We start from the raw sequence: 19,659 nt of genomic DNA, 5'->3' as shown, positions 1-19,659 counted from the left end.
TATGACATAACTATACATTGTACAAAAAAAAGTGACATTTTCCATCCATTTGTTTCTAAGGCGTGTCTGGAAATAATATTAATTACATATGTTGCTTTGCATATTTGAATCTTTACTTTTTTAAAGTATTTAGGGGAGGCTGTGGTGTAGTGGCATTGTTAATGGACTAGTAATCCAGAGACCCAGAGTATTGCCCTGGGGACTCGAGTTCAAATGCCACCATGGCAGATGGTGAAAATTGAATTCAATAATAGAGCCTGGAATTAGAAGTCTAATGCTGACCATGAAACCATTGTCAATTGTCAGAAATACCCATCTGATTCACTAATGTCCTTTAGGGAAGGAAATCTGCTGTTCTTACCTGCTCTGGATCCACAGTGATGTGATTGAGTCTTAAATGCCCTCAGGGATGGGCAATAAATGTTGGCCTAGGTAGCAATGCCCAAATCCTATTAATTAATAAAAAAAAGTTACCAGCCTTAGGGAATGTGAAAAAATGGCACTTGCAATAAAAAGGGGGACAATTTAGTGAAAATAGCATTTCACCTGTAGCATTGTTCCTGGATAGAGCCTAATCTAGAATGTGGCCCTTTGATATAGTTGCTAAGATATTGCTGTTTCATACTTGTTCAGTAAGTTTAAGGCCACAGCTGTGAGGAAATCAGCACTCTGAGGTCAGCCAGAGGCTTATCAATAAGGGAAGTTGCTCTACATTTGTAACACTATGTAAATTCTGAACTCTTTGTAAAAGAAGTCAGGCTATCAATGTCAGATATTTTTTCTATATTTTAACATTTTTGACAATATATGTATGTAAAATGTATCTTTAACAAATACATGCTAGACACAAACGTAGGTATATTTTTGCATGTGTGTATGTTTTTTTGGTTGACAGTACAATCCACTGAACTTAACATTTTGGATTATGAAACTTCTTCTTGGGGATAGGATTGTTTTATGATTGCTAAGAGGACTTGAGCTGTGAAGGCAATTCCATCCTAGCCTGCAAATGATAAATTGTAATTGTTCAAACGGCCACTAGATGATGATATTGTCAAATATTAAAATACATATAATTGTGAAGCAGCCAATTAATTCTAAAGGTTTTTAAGCATCCATTAGGCAAAAGCATTTAATCCAGGAATAATATGTGTTAATAACGCTGTAGAGAGATATTAATTTGCAATATTAGTTTTAAACCAGTTTATTCAAGAGGATTTTTTAAAGAAGTTTTTGTTATCAGAATCATTCACTAAGATTAAATGTTATGAAGAGGAATACATTTAAACTTACTATCACTATTATTGAATGTTTGCTTTGATTAAATATTAATAGGTAACGGTCCAGTAGCAGTTTTGAAATCGGCTCCATTCAATGTTCATCATCTTTTAAATCACTGGAAAAGGAATTTATTCGTGACTTTTCTCTAAAGAATTATACTAATTTACAAGATTCTGTCAAATGTGTGCATTAGAATGAGCCTGGAACCATTCTCACAATATCGACAAATGGCAAAACTTATTCTTTAGTAACCGACACACAGAATTTGAGACGTTCAGGTTGTTTTATTAATACGTATATAAATGCTGCTTTAATACCACTCTACATCAATGTTTCCACAGAAGCTGAAGCAGTTAACAATCATTTCATAATAATAAGGCTTTTCCCACCATATGACATTTTCAGAAAGAAAGCAGTTGGATCCCAATATTAATTGCCCCAAGGGACCCGAGTAGAAAGAAGACTGGTAGCTCTAAACTCTCAATGTCTCGATCATTAGTGTGATGGTGAATCACATTAATTTGAGACAATCGAAACCGACAACATGTTTGGGGTTCCAAAGTGAAACGGAAATAACATAGGTCATTAAAGCTCGGCATATCATCACAACGATGCATGCGTTTCAAAAACAGCAGTATAAAATTTAGTGATAACTTTATGACTTTCTGCTCAGTGGAAACATGGGCAATTCTGGCAGTATTTCCTGATTGAGACCATGTCAGAAACTCTTATTGTAACATCAACCTAATCTTAAGCAAATCAAAAATCTTCATAGAAAATAATTACTACCTCAAAACAGTATTCAACGTAAAGCTTGTTAATATATTCCAAGGTTTGGCATTTTATCTAGCCAATTCATTTGACTTTAAAATGATTGTTTAACCCAAGTCTTTCAATTGTAGAATTTTTGAAAAGCTGCTTTTGTACTTTGTAAAACTTAACATTATTTTCGCACATATAATTATGTGGGTGCTACTCATTTGAAAAAGACTGGCTGTTTCAGACATGAATCTCAACCAGTACATGTTAAGCAGCAAAAGGTAATAGGTTACTTGATTTTGTATGAAAATATTAAAGCTCTATAAATACAACCATTGAATAAATCTGTTTTACATTTAATCTGCTTATTGCATAAAATATTGATGAGTAGAAAGGATCATCTGTTGCAATCGTAAACTCTTTTCATGGGTTACATGTTGAATTTTTTTTGTTCAGATTTCTGACAATCACGGTCATCCTATTAAATGTTGTACTTGCAGAAATAGAAATTCATCAACCTGAATACATTTTGGGGTGAAAATTCCAACTGTTTGGCAAGAGGACTGGGGCAAAATTCCAAGGGAAAAGGCTAAAATTGAAGTGGATGTAGATCCACCAGATGTTTGCTCCAGATACTCATTTAGACAAACAGTGGACAGAAGGAACATGGCCACAAAAAGCAGGGATTATCGGGGGGGGTGGGTGGGGGAGAGGCGCGGTGTGGAAACAATGCAAGGCTATCCTTCTGACATCCGATGAGGAGCAGCGAGGGCTGGGAGGCTTTTTATAGCTGAAGCAGCACTTTTTTACTCAGGTGTGACTGGGGCCTTGGATGTCCCATCCCGAGCTGGCAGTCACCACTCTGGTCATTGCCTATCAGTGATCACCCTCAAAAGACCTGCAGAACTTCCACCTTATTATGTACAATGAATGGCTGAGATAAATTACAGATTTTTAGGTAGTCCCAGCTTAATTAAGTTTTTAGTGTTTGTTCTACCCTGAATCATTGATTATTTTGCACAATAAATGCATTCTTAAAAACCATCTTTGTTCATGGAGAATCCCTAGTGATGGTGATAAATTGTTCACAAATGAAGAAAGCATCGGATGAAAAACAATGCACAGACAGCATCATAGTCGAGACTTATTAGTTCTGTCCAGGTATATATTTCCTTCCCCAACCCAAAGAAAAGCACTAATTGGAACACTCATTTGTGTCTGTATGTATGATTAATTAGAAAAAAATTGTAATTATTGCCAATTAATAAGTAAAAGTAGCACAATGCAGTAGTGCCGAAGTGTACTGTGGTATTGCACCAAGCTTGGCTCCTGGTCTTGGCTGTGCCATTTTGAAATAACTTCAGTGAGACATACTTTGCTGCAAGAGGGAAGGAAAAATAGCAACAATCACCAGGAAAAGCCTTTCACTACTTGATGCTTGTTTTAAATTGGGAGAGGTGGAGGAGTAAACTGCTTACTTCCTCTTAGAAGACGTAAAAAAATCAATAAGATTAAAAGAGAAGGGGAGGCAAAATCTCTTAGGAAGGTAGAAGTCCCAGCTTTGAAAATGAAAACTTTGAAATCAGAGTGGTCATTCAATTAAAGGTTATCCTCCAGACATAATGATTAATATAAACAGGAATTGCACAAGAACTTCATGTCCTGTAGTGAACCTGCACATGCTTGGCCCCTTACCATTCCACTGACAAGGCAGCCAATCAATATAAAGTAATATGTCTTTGGTTTTTTTTTTCAAAGTAAACTTTTGACAGAGAAGGCAACTATATGCCTGGCCAAGATCTTCAATAATTACCATTAAATATTATAGAGATGATGACCAAGACAGTGGGCCAGTAATAATTGATCAACAGTTGTCTATAGACATGGTCAAAAGTGAAAGAGAATGGTTAATCAAGAATACTTTAATTGAAAAAAGGTAAATTCTGCCCAAAGGGAATATAATCAGTCTAATATTTTATAGTAAGTCATACAATGGCATTGCATTAAGGGAAAAGCAGATGAAAAATACTTCCGGTCTAATATAACCATGTAGCCAATTCTAACAAGCTACATGCACTGAAAATGAAATCTAAGCAGGAGCGTAAAAGACAGTGGATAATAAAAGCAGTGTATGTGGTAACCATGACATAACGTTTTTTATTTCTTCATGAGGTGTGAGCATTAGTGACAAGTCCCTATTTGTTCTTAAGAACAATCTTTGGATTTCTGAAAAGTCAGTTTTATATTATGATGTATATCTTTTATGTCTATCACCTTGGTATCGCATTTAAATTACTTGATTTGAGCCATCTTCCTGATGAAGAACTACAAATTCAGGACTGCAAGGTAATTTTTATCTTTACTGACTTGTTATTTCAAAAGCAGTCATTTTGCAGTGCATTCTTTTAACATCATCTGACCTTCTTTAATATGGAAATATGCCTGACCAATACATAAATTGTTCCATGATTTTAATCAGCACACTAGCATTAAGACATCATACCACACTCCAGGGTATAATTTCCATACCCACTCAGAGCAATATGTAATGGAGGCAATGGAGTTCTCACCCACGGACTGAAGAGCCAGTGGGGGGACTATGTGTATGTATGCCTGCTGCATTAAGTGCCACTCAATCACTTAGGTGGGCAGCAGCAGCAGACCTGGCCCAGGATCAGGGACCCCTAGAGGTCAGCCGCTCTACTGAACAGCGGTGCCATTGGAGAGGTGCTGGCTGCTGATGGCATGATACCCACCTAAGGCTTAGTACTGTCAATGGTTCTCAGTTCACTGGTGAGTGATGGGGAGGAGCGGGGAAGGGCAGTGGTGGTGGTGGTTGGGGGGGGGGGGGTGAGGTATGGTGGTAGTGGGTGAGGTGGATCAATAGCTAGGGCATGGGTGGCTTTCAGTGGTTTCCCTCCTTACTCATGCCGGGTCCCTTGATCAGGCACTTAAAATCTTTGAACAAGGGACTTCACCCCAACCCCGGGGAGTCCACAAGCAAACCCCACGCAGGTTTGTTCATCATGCTCCCCATTTAGTGAGATCCTCCGACTGCAATTGCTTTAAGGAGGCTTTAATTGCCCATTTAATTGGTGAGTCTGTCCATGCATGTTTCCAACATGGATGTAGCTGGGTGGAGATGGAAAGGCAGTGTAGTCCCCATCCACCACCATCCCCACTGATTAAACGTCCCTCACCAAACCCACCAAAGGAGGGTAGTAAATTGCACCCATGGTGTAGCTGGTCATTGATTGGCAACTCTAGGTAGCAAAAAAAGTCATTCATATTTTCCAAAGTCTTTAAATTTTTCCAATCTGATCACATTGGTTTTGAAATGCCAATCACTCTCCATTGCAGTCCAGTCTTTATAATCTTTCATTTTTCCATCATTTTCTTTTACAACTCAACATTACAGAATTCTTTCAAAGATTCATTTATTTTGGATGCCTTTAAATGTTTTCATATAGTACTCAATTCAAAATGTGGGATTATTGTTTTGCAAAGGGTGGTAAGATGTTTTAGTTATTTGTGACAATTAATTTATTTGCTTTTAACAATGATGTTAAGTTTGTAACTTACATTTCTTCACTTTGATAAGAAGTGTGCCTCAGCCTTTCAGAGTTATTTTTCCAGTGTTTTAATCGCAGTCTGTCTTTGAGCACACAAGCACAAAGATCTGTAACCCTTTCACCTACAATACCACAGTGATGCAGACTACCAGTATAGCTGAGTCTCCCCTGTGTGTTCTGTTAGTTTTAGTAGGGCTGAAAAAATACAGACAAATTACTTAAGCTTTCCCACTGAAAATAAACTATTATGAAGGGCTAAGATGGCTATTCAGTTTCAGAATGTTTGCCATAATACCGAATTTACAAAGGCAAAACACTATTTATTTTCAAGTTATCTTGGGCAATTTCATTTTTGCATGGCACTGTACAATAGGCTAAAGACTTATAACACAAAACATATCAAAACTTCACCCCGAAGTGTGCCAATCACCAGGCTACAATTTTCAGTTGACGGTACAAAAAAAAGCACAGCATCAGGCTGTTTGGTAATGATATGAACACTATTACTCAGTGTGGGAAACAAGCATGACTCCACAACCCATACATTGGATCATGTACATCTTCCAGCACATAAAATATTTCATCCTTATTGTCTCCTCATAATGAAGCTATAGATTGTTCTACCATATTAAGATTTTGTGTGCACAAGATAGTGAAACACGCAGACATTTAATATGCATTTTAACATTTAATAATCTTTTAATGTTTGTGGTACAAAAAAGTGCATGATTAATGTATGTTTTATTTTATCATGATTTCCTCTTCAGTCAGAGCTTCAGTATAGCTTTTCAAATTTCTGAGAACTATCCAGTGTAAAGTTCCATCAGTACAACATTCACAACTACCACACTTCGCATTGTTCTCCAGGATTCATTGGAGTCCCTGTTGGACAGCTGAAATGCTCCGCAAAGTCTTTGGAATTTGATAATGTTCCAATAACCCGGAATTTCGCTGGGCTGTGTGGGTCTGTAATAAGGCCTTCATGTGCGCTCTCTGGTGTACGCACTGAGCACCATACCTGTTAGGGAAACAGAAATCAAATCTATCAGTGTTACATATGTATCACCTATAGAATCGAAAAGGCAAACAAAATAATACAAGTAGTATTATATTACAAACATTTTAACATTGATATTTAAAACAATTTCACAACATATTCCAATTCATAGTCCATTCATTTTAATTACTATCATAATTGTCTCAATTACACTGTGAACATGATTACAATATTACTAAGAGTCAGGTATTTCTGTATTTGCCAATTGCTTTTAACCAGAGTTTCTTACTTTACTTTGGACAATATGAAGTGTGCCTCAGTTTTTCATTTAAATACAAAATTTGCTTCTGTTTACAACTATGATATTCAATGTAGTAGTAATGTAGCTGAAAGTGTCAAAGCTTTTCTAAATCCCTCTCCCTCACAGTTGAAAATGGTAAGTATCCTACAAATACCTTTTCGACTGATCCCTCTTATCCCTGTCAGAATAACTAACAGAACAATTGTGCCCATTATTCAGAGAGTATAATGTTATTTTTAAACAGAGTTTCAAATACAAAAGGTTTCTGGAAGTGGCTTTTTAAAGCATTCAATAAGAAAAACTTACAATTTTGAGAAAATAAGTGAATCAAAATCTTTTAATTTATTGACTTTTCACAATTCTTACTTGTGCAAACCCTACAAAGAAGAGCTGGTGGTTGGTCAAGTCAACAGCAGGCAATATCTTTTCTTCTCCGTTCTGCTTCACCCATGATTTATAAGCCTGAGATTTGAATGGAACAGAGGTGAGCTAATGTGCAATTTACAAATTTGTCAAACACAGAATATGGACATGGATAGGAATGTTACTGTTTTAAGAAATAAAAGCTAGATCCACACTAGATTTATTATCCCTTATTTAAAAAGACACACTTAAGAAGTTTGCCCTCTCCACTGCCAACTCTCTCCAATCTCCTTTTATTCCCTAAAATCCTTTGGCTATCTCCAAGCTCTGTTTCAAGCTTGTCCAAAACTCCCTCTATGAATCACTTCAGTCTGGCTTCAAATCTGATCACAAGTCACTATATACCAAGTTGTGCTTGCCATTATACTGCAAGCGTGGGGGTTGTCAATCTACCACTGCCGTCACATCAAGTGATTTGACCTTTTCCACCTGTGCTGTGATAACATCATTGGTGTCAAGTTACAAAACAGCATGCATAACACTGATGGCTTATAAAGGTTCAGTTTCACCAGGCTGGACATGTGATTAACATGTCTGATTATAGAATCCTCAATATTTTAAGTTACAGTCTGGATAACCTAAAAGCGGTGAGCAAGTGAAATACAATAAATTCACATTAAATTCACCTCAGTATCCTGAAATACTATCCTGCATACTTGGCAAGGTACAGCCACCAACAGATCATGAAGGCATCATGCCTAATGGATCAGTTTGATAGGGTCTGAGGCTGCAAATTTGAGATCTTGTTGCTGACCCACCTGGTGTATAAGTCGGCTCATCTATCCACTGTAATTGGTTTTCAATGTGACATCCCCCAGGATTGAGTTCTACTCCCATCAGTGCACGCAAGCAATAAAACCAATCTATCAACTCAACATCATCATCCTCCTTGTAGGAGAAAGCAGTGCATAAACACTGGGAAAGATGGTCATTCGTAACAGCTCCTACAACCTCTACTTTTCCAACACATTTGAAAAGAAAGCCATACTGTCTCTGTAAAGACAGAGAGAGGGTGGGGGAGACGGGGAAGTCAGAAGTCAAGTGGCAATTGCAGTTCATTGTTGCATTTAGTTCTTCTTCCTTCTCAGCCTGACTCATTGCATATAACATTGAGTTAGATAATTAAACCATCACGTCACTTCTACAGCAAGGGAGGCAATTTAGTTCCTCAACAACTCATTCTGATCTCTTCTTGCTATCCCAACAGATATTTTGCAGCTTTAAAGAGTAATTTGTCTTAGGTGGAAGCATAGCAGCTGCCTGTTATATGCTGCTTTTGATACTCAGTTCTATACATATGAGAGTGAATAATGGGCGAGTGGTATAATGGACAGGTGATTATTGTACTATTACCCAGAAAGAATTTACATCCTTGTGTATCTGCTCGCTTGGCAAGATTAATTTCACCACGTTTGCTGTTTAGGGTACACTTCCCTTCATTGTTCATTCTCTCAAATACTTACTACTCCATATTTCTCTAAATAATTTAGTTTGCCACCTATCTCACTGTTTATTTAAACTGTCTGTCTCCTTTCATAATAGATACCTTATGCAAAAATGATCAACCTACATGATAAGCAGCCTTGAGGCCACCATTGTCTGCAATGTTTTCGCCCAACGTCTGCTTTCCGTTGATATGTTCTCCGTTTACTGTATACTGGTTGTACTGGTTCACCATACACTCAGTTTTATTCTTAAAAGTTTCAACTGAAGAATTTTGCCACCATGGTTGTAAATTACCATCTTTGTCATATTCTCTCCCTGCACAAGAGAAGTTGAGAACATAAGAAAGAGGAGTAGGGCACTCAACCCTTTGAGCCCACCACAGCATTCAATGTGATCGTGGCCAATATTGGCTGCAATTCTCCCATCCTGCTGCACTAAGAAATTACTGCAGTGGCCCGGGAGAATTTGGTCCGGTTCACTGTACTTGCATCACCCAGTGCCGGATTTCCAGCAGTGTCTGCTCTGCACTGGAAATCAGTGGGGAGATGAACAGACTATTTAAACGGTCACTTTAATATTACTTGAATTTGATAAGCAGGCCTGGGAATAATGACTCCACGCCCACTTGCGTCTCCCACCCCACTAGGATATTTCACTCCAGTGGGGATTACACTAGCTCCCCACTTTCAGGCAGCATGACTCCACTGGAGTGAAGGGGGAGGCAATTGTGCCCCCCACCCCCCCCCCAAGGGGTCAGGCCACAGGGGAGTAGTGCCACCAGGCATTGGCACCCTGGCAGTGCCAGCCTGGGCCCCCTGGTTCTGCCCAATGGACAAAATGCCAATGCCCAAGGGGCACTTTGGCACTGTCCATTGGGCATAAGGCAGTGCCAAAGGGGTGGGGCATATGGAGCAGGGTCCAGAGAGGGGCCTAGGGGGCGAACGGTGGGGGTCCTGTTGCTGTTCTGCACAGGGATCGGTGGGGGAAGGAGGGAGGCCGGTGATCGGGGCAGGCTGAGGGGGGGGTGCTCATCCAGGTGGGGCGGTCAGCCAGCAAGGGGGGTGGGGGGGGGGGGGTGTTCGGCACTGCAGGGGTGGGGGGAAGGGGGTCTCTGACTCCAGGGGTGGGGGTAACTGTCGGTGGGGGAGAGTTGACGATCACAGCAGGCTGGGAGACGGGGGTTAGGGCTAGGCCTGGAAATGGTTGGGTGGCCAGCGAACGGGCCATGGGGGGGGTGGTGGCAGAGAGCTGATGTTGGGGGACTGACCAGCAACCAGGAGGCCCTCAGAGTGGGGCCACTGCGCGCGTGTCAATCTCAGCACTGACAGATCAGCGCATGCACAGTAGCCTACTCAGCACACTAATTTCAGCCTCTCCAGTGGGAATAGGCCCCGCCTCTTGAAATTTAATGATATTCACGCTGAAGACCTCTGCAGTGCACAGAGTGTGGGAGATTCTCCTCTGAATTCCCACTGAAAAACTGGCGTGAAATATTCCAGTTTTCACGTGAATTCGACATTTAGAATTTTTTTGGGGAGAATTTCATCCCTTATATTTCAACACCATTTTCTTGTACTATCCCTGCTGTTGTTACACAGAAAACATTAACATCACACAATCATTACAATCTGTTCTTTTGTGTGGCAAGAAACTGGGATAGAAACAAATCTCACCAGACTGCTTGCTAGGAGAACTTCGGAAGTGAAGAAATTTCTTCCCCACACATCACTCTGTCCTGATATTCTATTTATAATTATCTCTGCTGGGACCCCTGGTTTCCCTATCAGGTGCCCCTCACATACCCCTCGCTTGTGCAAACGACAAGGGTGCTTGCACAAAGAATGTGTACTTGACATCCAAGATTGCCTATGGACCCCATCAATGCTATATCAACTGGTAATTAATTCCCGATAGATCCATTCCATTCAAAAATGAGGCCCACCTCTAACGGAGCAACAGCAATAAGATGGTTTTGTTGCACAAATCTCCAATGAGCTTGGCTAGTGCCATCCACCATGGAGAAGCAATGTACTGCCTCAATATTAAGCAGGGTTACTGCCAGTCCTGGTATGGACCTCCACCCTTTAATGCTTAAAAAAAATCCCATTCTTGGAATTCAGGGTGGGATCATGGCAAGACCAGATAGGCACCTCAAGTTCATGCCTGGTAGTGTCATTATGCTGCGAGAATTTCTGAGCTTGTCTCTATTGTGTACCTTGGTCATCAAAGGCATGTGTTAATTCATGACCCATCACCACTCCAATGCCTCCAAAGTCCAAAGATCTATTATTAAAAAGAAATATTGTTATTTGACCTGCTTTTTTTTGATCAGCATTTAAAGAAGACATCAAAGCGGAGAAAAACACAGACTGAAGTACCTACTTTGGACTGCTTCTATCATAGAACGGTGCTTGCAAAATACCAGCAGGAAAGACTATCTCATTTTTTGTTGGCAAGTAATATGCATTTACAGTAGGTGGTGTCATGCTCCATCTATAGTTAGAAGAAAAGTACAGGAACCACTGTTAATTCTGGTTTATTAATGTACTATACCAGTCTTCCAAAGAAGAAAGAGCACTTTACTTGCATATTGCATTATTCCAGCTTTCAGAAATATTCCAACTGCACTAGAGAATTAATTACATCGTGCAGCGATCATTATTTTGGTAAATTTTATCTAGGTTATTTTTCTTAAAATTTTGAGAGATAAAATTTAATATGCAAGGGTACTTTTTCATTACATACAAAAGGAAATAAAAATCTAAAGTTTAGCAACTATTTACAAGTCACTCTCAGGGTGCATTATGGAAAGAAATGTTGCCTGAAGTCCGTTCTTTTAATTTCAGTCATTTGTTCCCATGGAGAAATTCTGTCAAAACATTATTTCTTTCTTGTTCATATATTAAAATTTTAATGCAGAATTTAAAACAGTACTAATGTCATAACAGTAGAAGGTTCACAGAAAATATATTCAATATTCATTAAATTGCTTCAATAAACCAGAGCACTATTTAAACCTCTGACTTATATTTACACCTTGCAAAATGTGCATGTATATAGGTTTTATGAAACTATGTTCTTTGCCCCAGGTGTGCACACTGGAAATTTGGATGGTCAGTGGCCTCTACAGTAGCTTCTGACAATTAAAACATACAAAAACTTCTGCTTAAACCATTGATCGCCAGAGCTCCACAATGCTCCTAGCCTCTGAATTTGCCAAATTTATTCCTGTAATATTCTTCACAGGGTGGCACAGTGGTTAGCATTGCTGCTTCACAGCGCAGGAACCTTGATTCAATTCCAGCCTCAGGTCACTGACTGTGTAGAGTTTGCATTTTCTACCAGTGTCTACGTGGGTTTCCTCTGAGTGCTCCAGTTTTATTCCACAGTGCAGAGATGTGCAGGGTAGGTGGATTGGCCATGCTAAATTGCCCCTCAGTGTCTGGGGGATTAGCAGGGTAAATGTGTGGGAATACGAGAATAAAGCCTGGGTGGGATAGTGATTGGTACAGACTTGATGGGCCGAATGGTCTCCTTCGGTACCATAGAGATTCTATGATTCTATTTTATGATAAACAGCATACTGAAATGCCTCAGCAACTTTGAAAATCCTCAAGCCTGTCAGAACATTTTGAGAAAACAATACAGATATTTCAAAATATCACATGTTCTTGTACTATCCAAGCAATGTGGTTAGTTATAACATCATTTAAAGAAAAGGTTATAATTAGAAATGAATCTTTTTACTGATAGCGTTCCTTCCATGTTATTTTCTCCTATTTTTATACTTAACAAAATAGTGCTGCTTTGTAAGGTGAACACAAATTTCAGAACACCTACTGGTCACGGTTCGGTGGTTTCCGAAGCTGGTCAGCCATAATCTTGGCTGAAAAGTTGTAGAAGTTCAACATATTTTGAAAGAATGAATCCTCTGATACTTCATACTGGTGCAAAAATGAAAAGATACAAATTATTGTTAGATGCTCAACAAAATTTGAAGAATGATGCACGTTAAGTTTAAATGAAATTAACTTTTATTTGTAATTCCTTTGAATATCACTGACAATTCTTAAGTAGTAGAGCAGATAATGTTGTCCTGAGTGGAGCTACTGTGATTGCTGCTCCCCAGGTGCTGCATACACCTTCATCCCAATGTGCGGATCTCACACATAATGAGTAATTAGCTAATCGAAATACTGTCGTTGCACTTCAGGGTGCTATAGTGATCGAAGCTAGAAAGTTGGGCACTAGCAGGAGTGAGATAGTGCCACTTGAGAAAAATATGGGTATATATCTTTGTCAGAAGTTAGGCATTGATGGCTGTGTGATAGTCGATGTAACAAAGGGAAAGCTATAGGTCTAAAACTCTATTATGCTTCATGAAGTACTCCTATTCTGTGGGTGGCGCAGTGGTTTGCACTGCTGCCTCACAGCACCAGGGACCCAAGTTTGACTCTGGCTTTGGGTGAGTGTGTGGGGTTTGCACGTTCTCCCCGTGTGAGTTACCTCCGGATGCTCAGGTTTGCTCCCACACTCCAAAGGTGTCTTGGTTAGATTGTTTGGCCATGCTAAATTGCCCCTCAGTGTCAGGGGTTATAAGGATAAATATGTGGGTTTACGGGAATAGGATCCAAGTGGGACTGTTGTCAGTGCAGGCCACACTGGCCAAATGGCCTCCTTCTGCATTGTAGGGATTACGTTCTATGATTCTGACATCCAGCCCTTGCACTGCATTGTCATTTGGCTGCACTCAACTCCTCATGGATCATGTTGAGCTTTGCACATGGTTAACGTGCAGGGTGGAAAAAAATTGTTTGCATGTTGCCATTTCAAGCCATGCCAATATCAGCCCATGGCACCGCTTGCCCCAGGGAATTGACACTGGTCTGAGCACTACTGCTATAAAAACAAATTTCTCCCCCATAATTTTCTGTAAATACTTTCCATTGCCTCAATCAGACTGTAAGTTTTAAGCCTTCAAGCTAAATAGTAAATGACCTTGGTACTGAAGCTGTGTTGGATTCATTGTCTCTTTAAATAAGCAGAAAATCTTGGAGCACAATGAACATTGCAATGTTCCTGAAATCTGAACAAAAGCACACAGAAACAAAGAGACTATTTCTGTGACATGAAATAATGTTTCTCACTTCTGTAGCGATTTGTACTCAAAGCTTGGCTTACCTGTGATATGTAGATGATAATTTAAAAATACATTAAAGCTATTCACAAGATGATCAACATTTGCAATAGTTCTGCTGAAAGATACTTGTGCATCAATTCTTATGTGGATTAGTTTAATATGCATAAATGCAAATTTATATTCTAAATCATGCTGTTAAAGTTAAGTGGAAACATTCATATGTATATCAATTTCTGAGTCATTTTAACTGTACATAGTTGTAATTTTAAAACATTATCAGGTCATAATGGTGGTGGAAATGTTCAATAAATGTGGTCACTTTCGAAAGATATGTTTTTGTCCATGGTTTATGTGACCACCTGCACTTTCAGACTGTAGGTTGCGAAGCATTGTTCAAAGTAACAAGCAGTTTTCTGTACAAAAACCATGACTGCCATTTAAGTCACTACAAATTTTGCATTACATGGTTTCCAACCTTTCCCCAATGACCAATAACCATTTTGGTTAGTGAGATTAAATTAGAAATTAATCATTCCTAAGGTGGCAGAGTGGTTAGCACTGGTGCCTCACAGCGCTCTACATTCTGCATCCTCTCCTTTCCTTCTCTATGAACGATATGCTTTGTCTGTATAGTGCACAAGAAACAATATTTTTCATTGTATACTAATATATGCGACAATAATAAATCAAATTCAAATTCTGGGAACTAGGTTAGATTCCAGCCTTGGGTGACTGTGTGGAGTTTGCAAGTTCTCACACTGTCTCCGTGGGTTTCCACAGGGTGCTCTGGTTTCCTCCCACAGTCCAAAGATGAGCAGGTTAGGTAGATTGGCTACACTAAATTGCCCCTTAGTGTCCAAAGGTGTGTAGGTTAAGTGGATTAGCTGTAGTAAATATGTGGGGGTTGGATCTAGGTAGGATGCTCTTACAGAGAATTGGGGCAGACTCGATGGGCCTCCTTCTGCACTGTAGAGATTCTATGGTTCTAAGGGTCATCAGGCTGGATAAGCACTGCATTATTTTCAGAGAAATCTGCAAATAGATTCAAATGTTTTGGAGACAGACGAGCAAAGTTTGCAAAGCAAAATAACAAATAAAAGAAGAAATTGGTTCAGTATCTCAATCCTTTTAGGAATATTTACTCACGCCATCATAAACTTCATCCAGCTCCTTTATGTCTAAAATGAAATCTGGAAAACCTATCATATCATAGATGGCATCAGCCTAACATGGGGTAAAAAATAAACAGAAGTGTATTCATTAAGTTCTTGATAATCGATAATAATGTAACAATTTAAAATGAGTTACAAACAAGTTCCAAACTGCAGGAAATTGATAGACTTTGTGCTGCCCACCATTATGAATAGAAAGGGCTTCCTTGCCACCTGCATACAGCTGCATCAAGATGTTTCTATCACAGGGTTCAAGCAACAGTAGGTATTAAGTGTCCAAAACTGAAATTTGCAGATGCAACATGCGGGTGTTAAGAATGAAGGAAAATCAAGATTAAAAAACGAAATTGGGATAAAATAAATAGAATAAAAGGAGTCTGATAAGTGTAGCTGTTTGAAGGGGTGTTAAGGGAGTAGATAACAGTCGAAAACAAGTGTTTACCTGGGTGACCAAGGGGAAACAATGGTGTATAGAAGAGGTGGCTTCAAAGTGGAAAGATAAGGGAATAATTTGTATCCATATGCAACAAGCCTGATCCACAGGATGGGTAACATCAAAGGGAAGAAAACAACATATCCACAGCAAGATAAGGAGGATAGAGAATCAGCTACCATCATAGCCATACCCAGATCTAGAAAGCTGGCTCTCCCAAAAACAAGTTGTTGCTAAAAGGCTGCTGATTAAACCAAAACTCTTATCAGAAAACAATTTCTACACTGAACTGAAGACAGCTTCCCAAACCTGGAAAATAATCTGTGGGGTGGTAACTATATATTGTCTTTTGTTCATAGAGTTATATAGCATAGGATGTTGTTTTGGAAAAAGGGCAGTTCTCAGAGTCCAGGAAATATAGATAGGTGGGAACAAAGGATAACTTGTGATACTGTGTGGGTATGGTCATTATTGTAGTTAAGTGTGTGTTTGCTTTAAATAAATAAGTATTGCTTATTAAATGATCACAAGATTTTACAGTTCCTCTCTGGCTTGCATATCTTTCCTCACATTATACCAAATTGAAAATATACACGACTGAAAACCAGTGAGTCAATTATCCTTCTGGGATTTGGGATACTCTTGTATTCAACATAAATGGAGTTCTTAACACAAATTCAACGGATTCCTTGCATGAACCCAAAGGATCATGCAAATTAATGCTTGCTATCCTCACAGCTCTCGTGATTTGTTGATTTGTGTTAAGTATTTTGAAGGGTTAGTAAGACTGGATTGGTGACCAACAGAAAACTGCCGCTGCCCTGGCAAATAAATTACTTAGAAAATAGCTAAATGAGTGCTGGGGAGAATGAGGCACATGGCACACAGATCTTGATTTAGCATGCTATTGGGATGCTTAAAGAAAAGTTTATATGGGACGACCTGTCTGAGGATGTATACCTTGGGCCTGGCCAAGGTTTTCAGCTTTTCTGTAGTTTACTATATTTTACTTATCTTCACCCTGCAAAGGAGCACTGCCCTGGAGTAGAATAGGAGGAGAACAAGGCTTAAGTAGTGGCAGAAAAGGAAACTGTCCAGGAAGTTGATGCAAAGCTTGTACAGCCACCTCACAAGGGCAAAAGGAGGCTCAGTTAATAGGATGCCATTTCATTGGTACATCTTGGAAATTTAACAAAGACAAAAGGCCTGATCTAAATGCCAGCTGATACTCCATAAATTACAAAAGCCTGCACTTATCTACTGTCTATAAATTTCCCAAAGTGCTTTAAAAGGAAGAGTAGGTTGAAGGCTATGCCAAAGGACAGAGGGAATCGTTGAAGGAGGAGGCAATGTTGATAAGCACAACAGGAGAATATTTAAATTCTCTTAATGATTCCAGGTACATCCCAGTGAATAGCATTTTGCATTGTCTGTCTCTAGCAAAAGCAACTTGATGTATGATATATAATGGATAACAATTAATTCACTCGTCAACAAGATGTAAACTGGCACACAAAGCTAAAGAATATGAGAGGGATAGAGTGGGGACAAAACATTCAACATTCAGAAGTTTAAAAAAAACTTTAAGCATCCCAATAGCATGTTTTTCTAGTGAAGTGTCAAGGATAGAGGCCCTGTTGAATTATATCTTGGCACATTCCTTGAACTTCCTGCAGGTTCCAACACAATAGCTCAAGGCTACATTTGTTATGGCTAATAATTTGGTGGGCCACTTTTAATTGTCGTTTATTCATCATCAGGAAGTTATTTTCTGCAAAATAAAATTTGTTAATATACAAGAGTTCACTGAATAATAATGAATTTGTTGAAAGGAACAGTATTTTGTAAGTTCAGCATTTGGCTAGACTTAAATAAAATAAGGGAATACTGACTTTAAATTTCTTTTAAAGCACCTGACTGAATCGAATATTAATCTTCTTAGCAATAGTATTAGTCTTCTAATTTTAATGTATTTTTGCACAAATTAAGTTGCACAATGAATTATGATGAATGGAACATTCTGAAACAAATTACAATTGCTACAAATCTGTTCCTGAATAAAATTTCAAATGAACTTAAATTTCAGAATCTGAGCAGGTTTCATCAATTCTGTATCACAGAAATGCTAATAACAGGAAAGGATTTTGGGGCCAGTATGTTTGGTTTTCAGATATTACCAGTTAATGCATGGATATCATACAGCCATTAGCACAAGGATGTCATCAATGTTCGTAAATGACAAATTTCAATGAAAATAACAATTTGTATTTGTAGACCACTCTCTAACATCGTAAAACATCCCAACACTCATCACAGGAGTGCCAGCAAACAACATTTATCACCAAACCATGAAAAGTTTTGTCAAGAGGCAAGCTTTAAAGGAGAAAAGACACATTGTGAAGTCGAGAGGTTTAGACTGGAAATTTCAGTGCATTGGCATAGACCCCAACAGTGGAGTGTGTTGTGTAATCATGTTTATTCCTAGTTGGAACAAGGCCAATTTAAGAGTCTGATCACATGACATAATTGGCCATTTGCGCAGTCTGTAGAGAAACACCTTTCCAAAATGATTGTTTGTTTGTACCTTTGTGGTCTGCAAGCTTATCTTTTAAAAATACCACAGTTTGATTAAAATTGTAGATGTTCAAGAGACCAGAATTGAAGGAGTGCACATAAATGTTTGTAGTGATGGAAGAGATCACAGAAGCTGATGAAGCAAGAGTTTCAAAACAAGTTAACAAATTTAAAATCAAAGTGTTGCTTATGTGGGAGCCAATGTAGGTCAGTGAACACAGAAGTAATGGGTGAATAGAACTTGGAGTAAAGGCAGGGCACGGGCAACAGAGTTTTGGATGACTACAAGTTTGCTAAAGGCAGAAATTGGGAGACCTGCCAGGAGTGCATTGGTACAGTCAAGTCTAGAGGTAATAAAAGCTTGAAGGAGAGTTTCAGCAACAGATACAATGAGGCAGGGCAGAGTCAAACAATGTTAGAGAAAGTAAGTGGTCTTGCTAATGGAGTGAAAATATAGTTGGATGTTTACTTTGGGGCCAAATGTAACACTGAGGTTAAAAGCAGAATGGTTCAGCTTCAGTCAGTTGCCAGGAAGGATGGATTCAGCAGCTAGGGAACGTTGTTTGTGTTGGAGACCTAAAACAATGGCTTTGGTCTTCCTAATATTTTGAATGAGGAAATTTTTGGATGTCAGACAAGCTTTGTAACAGATTCGAGATAGTGAAAAGGATGAGAGAGATGGTGCTGAGGTACAGTTGGGTGCCACCAGCTTTACGTGTGGAGAGTCTGCAGAAGGATCTAGATAGGCTGGGCGAATGGGCCAGGAAATGGCAAATGGAATTTAATGTTGGCAAGTGTGAGGTGGTCCACTTTGGTAGGAAGAATGGTAGGAAGGACTATTACTTACGAGGCGAAAAACTGCAGCAGGCGACGGTGCAGAGGGACCTCGGGGTCCTTGTGCATGAGTCGCAAAAACCCAGCTTGCAGGTGCAGCAGGTGGTCAGGAAGGCGAATGGGATGCTGGCCTTCATAGCGAGGGGGATTGAATATAAAAGTAGGGAGGTCTTGCTGCAGCTGTATAGGGCATTGGTGAGGCCGCAGCTGGAGTACTGTGTGCAGTTTTGGGCGCCGCACCTGCGCAAGGATATTTTGGCCCTGGAGGGAGTGCAGAGGAGGTTTACTAGGCTGATACCAGAGTTGAGGGGATTGAGCTATGAGGAGAGGCTGAATAAACTAGGCTTGTACTCGTTAGAGTTTAGAAGAATGAGGGGAGATCTCATTGAGACGTATAAGATGATGAATGGGATGGATAGGATAGAGGTGGAGAGACTCTTCCCGCTCAAAAAAGACAGTAGGACTAGGGGGCACAGCCTCAAGATAAAGGGGAGGCGGTTTAGAACGGAGTTGAGGAGGAACTTCTTCACTCAAAGGGTGGTGAATCTCTGGAATTCTCTGCCCGTTGAAGTGGTGGAGGCTGCCTCGCTAACTATTTTTAAGAAGCGGGTTGATGGGTTCTTGATAAGAGAGGGGATTAAGGGTTATGGGGAGAGGGCGGGAAAGTGGAACTGAGCCACGACAGATCAGCCATGATCTTATTGAATGGCGGGGCAGGCTCGAAGGG

The 19,659-nt window shown here is 39.5% G+C and overlaps 1 protein-coding gene across 3 annotated transcripts in view; it reads right to left on the bottom strand.

The window, feature by feature from the left end:
• Positions 1-4,891: 4,891 nt before the first annotated feature.
• The window catches only part of ece2b (endothelin converting enzyme 2b), a 154,658-nt gene continuing 139,890 nt past the window's right edge, over positions 4,892-19,659 (bottom strand). For all 3 annotated transcript variants that reach the window (XM_080185711.1, XM_080185712.1, XM_080185710.1), the window contains exons 13-19: positions 15,066-15,143; positions 12,620-12,723; positions 11,162-11,272; positions 10,995-11,062; positions 8,904-9,094; positions 7,277-7,372; positions 4,892-6,630 (exon numbers count right to left, since the gene is read on the bottom strand). In XM_080185711.1, coding sequence (XP_080041837.1) covers positions 6,454-6,630; positions 7,277-7,372; positions 8,904-9,094; positions 10,995-11,062; positions 11,162-11,272; positions 12,620-12,723; positions 15,066-15,143 — 825 coding nt within the window. In that variant the 3' untranslated portion in view covers positions 4,892-6,453. The remainder of the gene's footprint in view (positions 6,631-7,276; positions 7,373-8,903; positions 9,095-10,994; positions 11,063-11,161; positions 11,273-12,619; positions 12,724-15,065; positions 15,144-19,659) is intronic.

Source organism: Carcharhinus amblyrhynchos, chromosome 3 (assembly GCF_965287045.1).
Source record: "Carcharhinus amblyrhynchos chromosome 3, sCarAmb.v2.hapA, whole genome shotgun sequence".
Taxonomy (NCBI): domain Eukaryota; kingdom Metazoa; phylum Chordata; class Chondrichthyes; order Carcharhiniformes; family Carcharhinidae; genus Carcharhinus; species Carcharhinus amblyrhynchos.
This window is presented reverse-complemented; position numbering and strand designations above follow the sequence as displayed.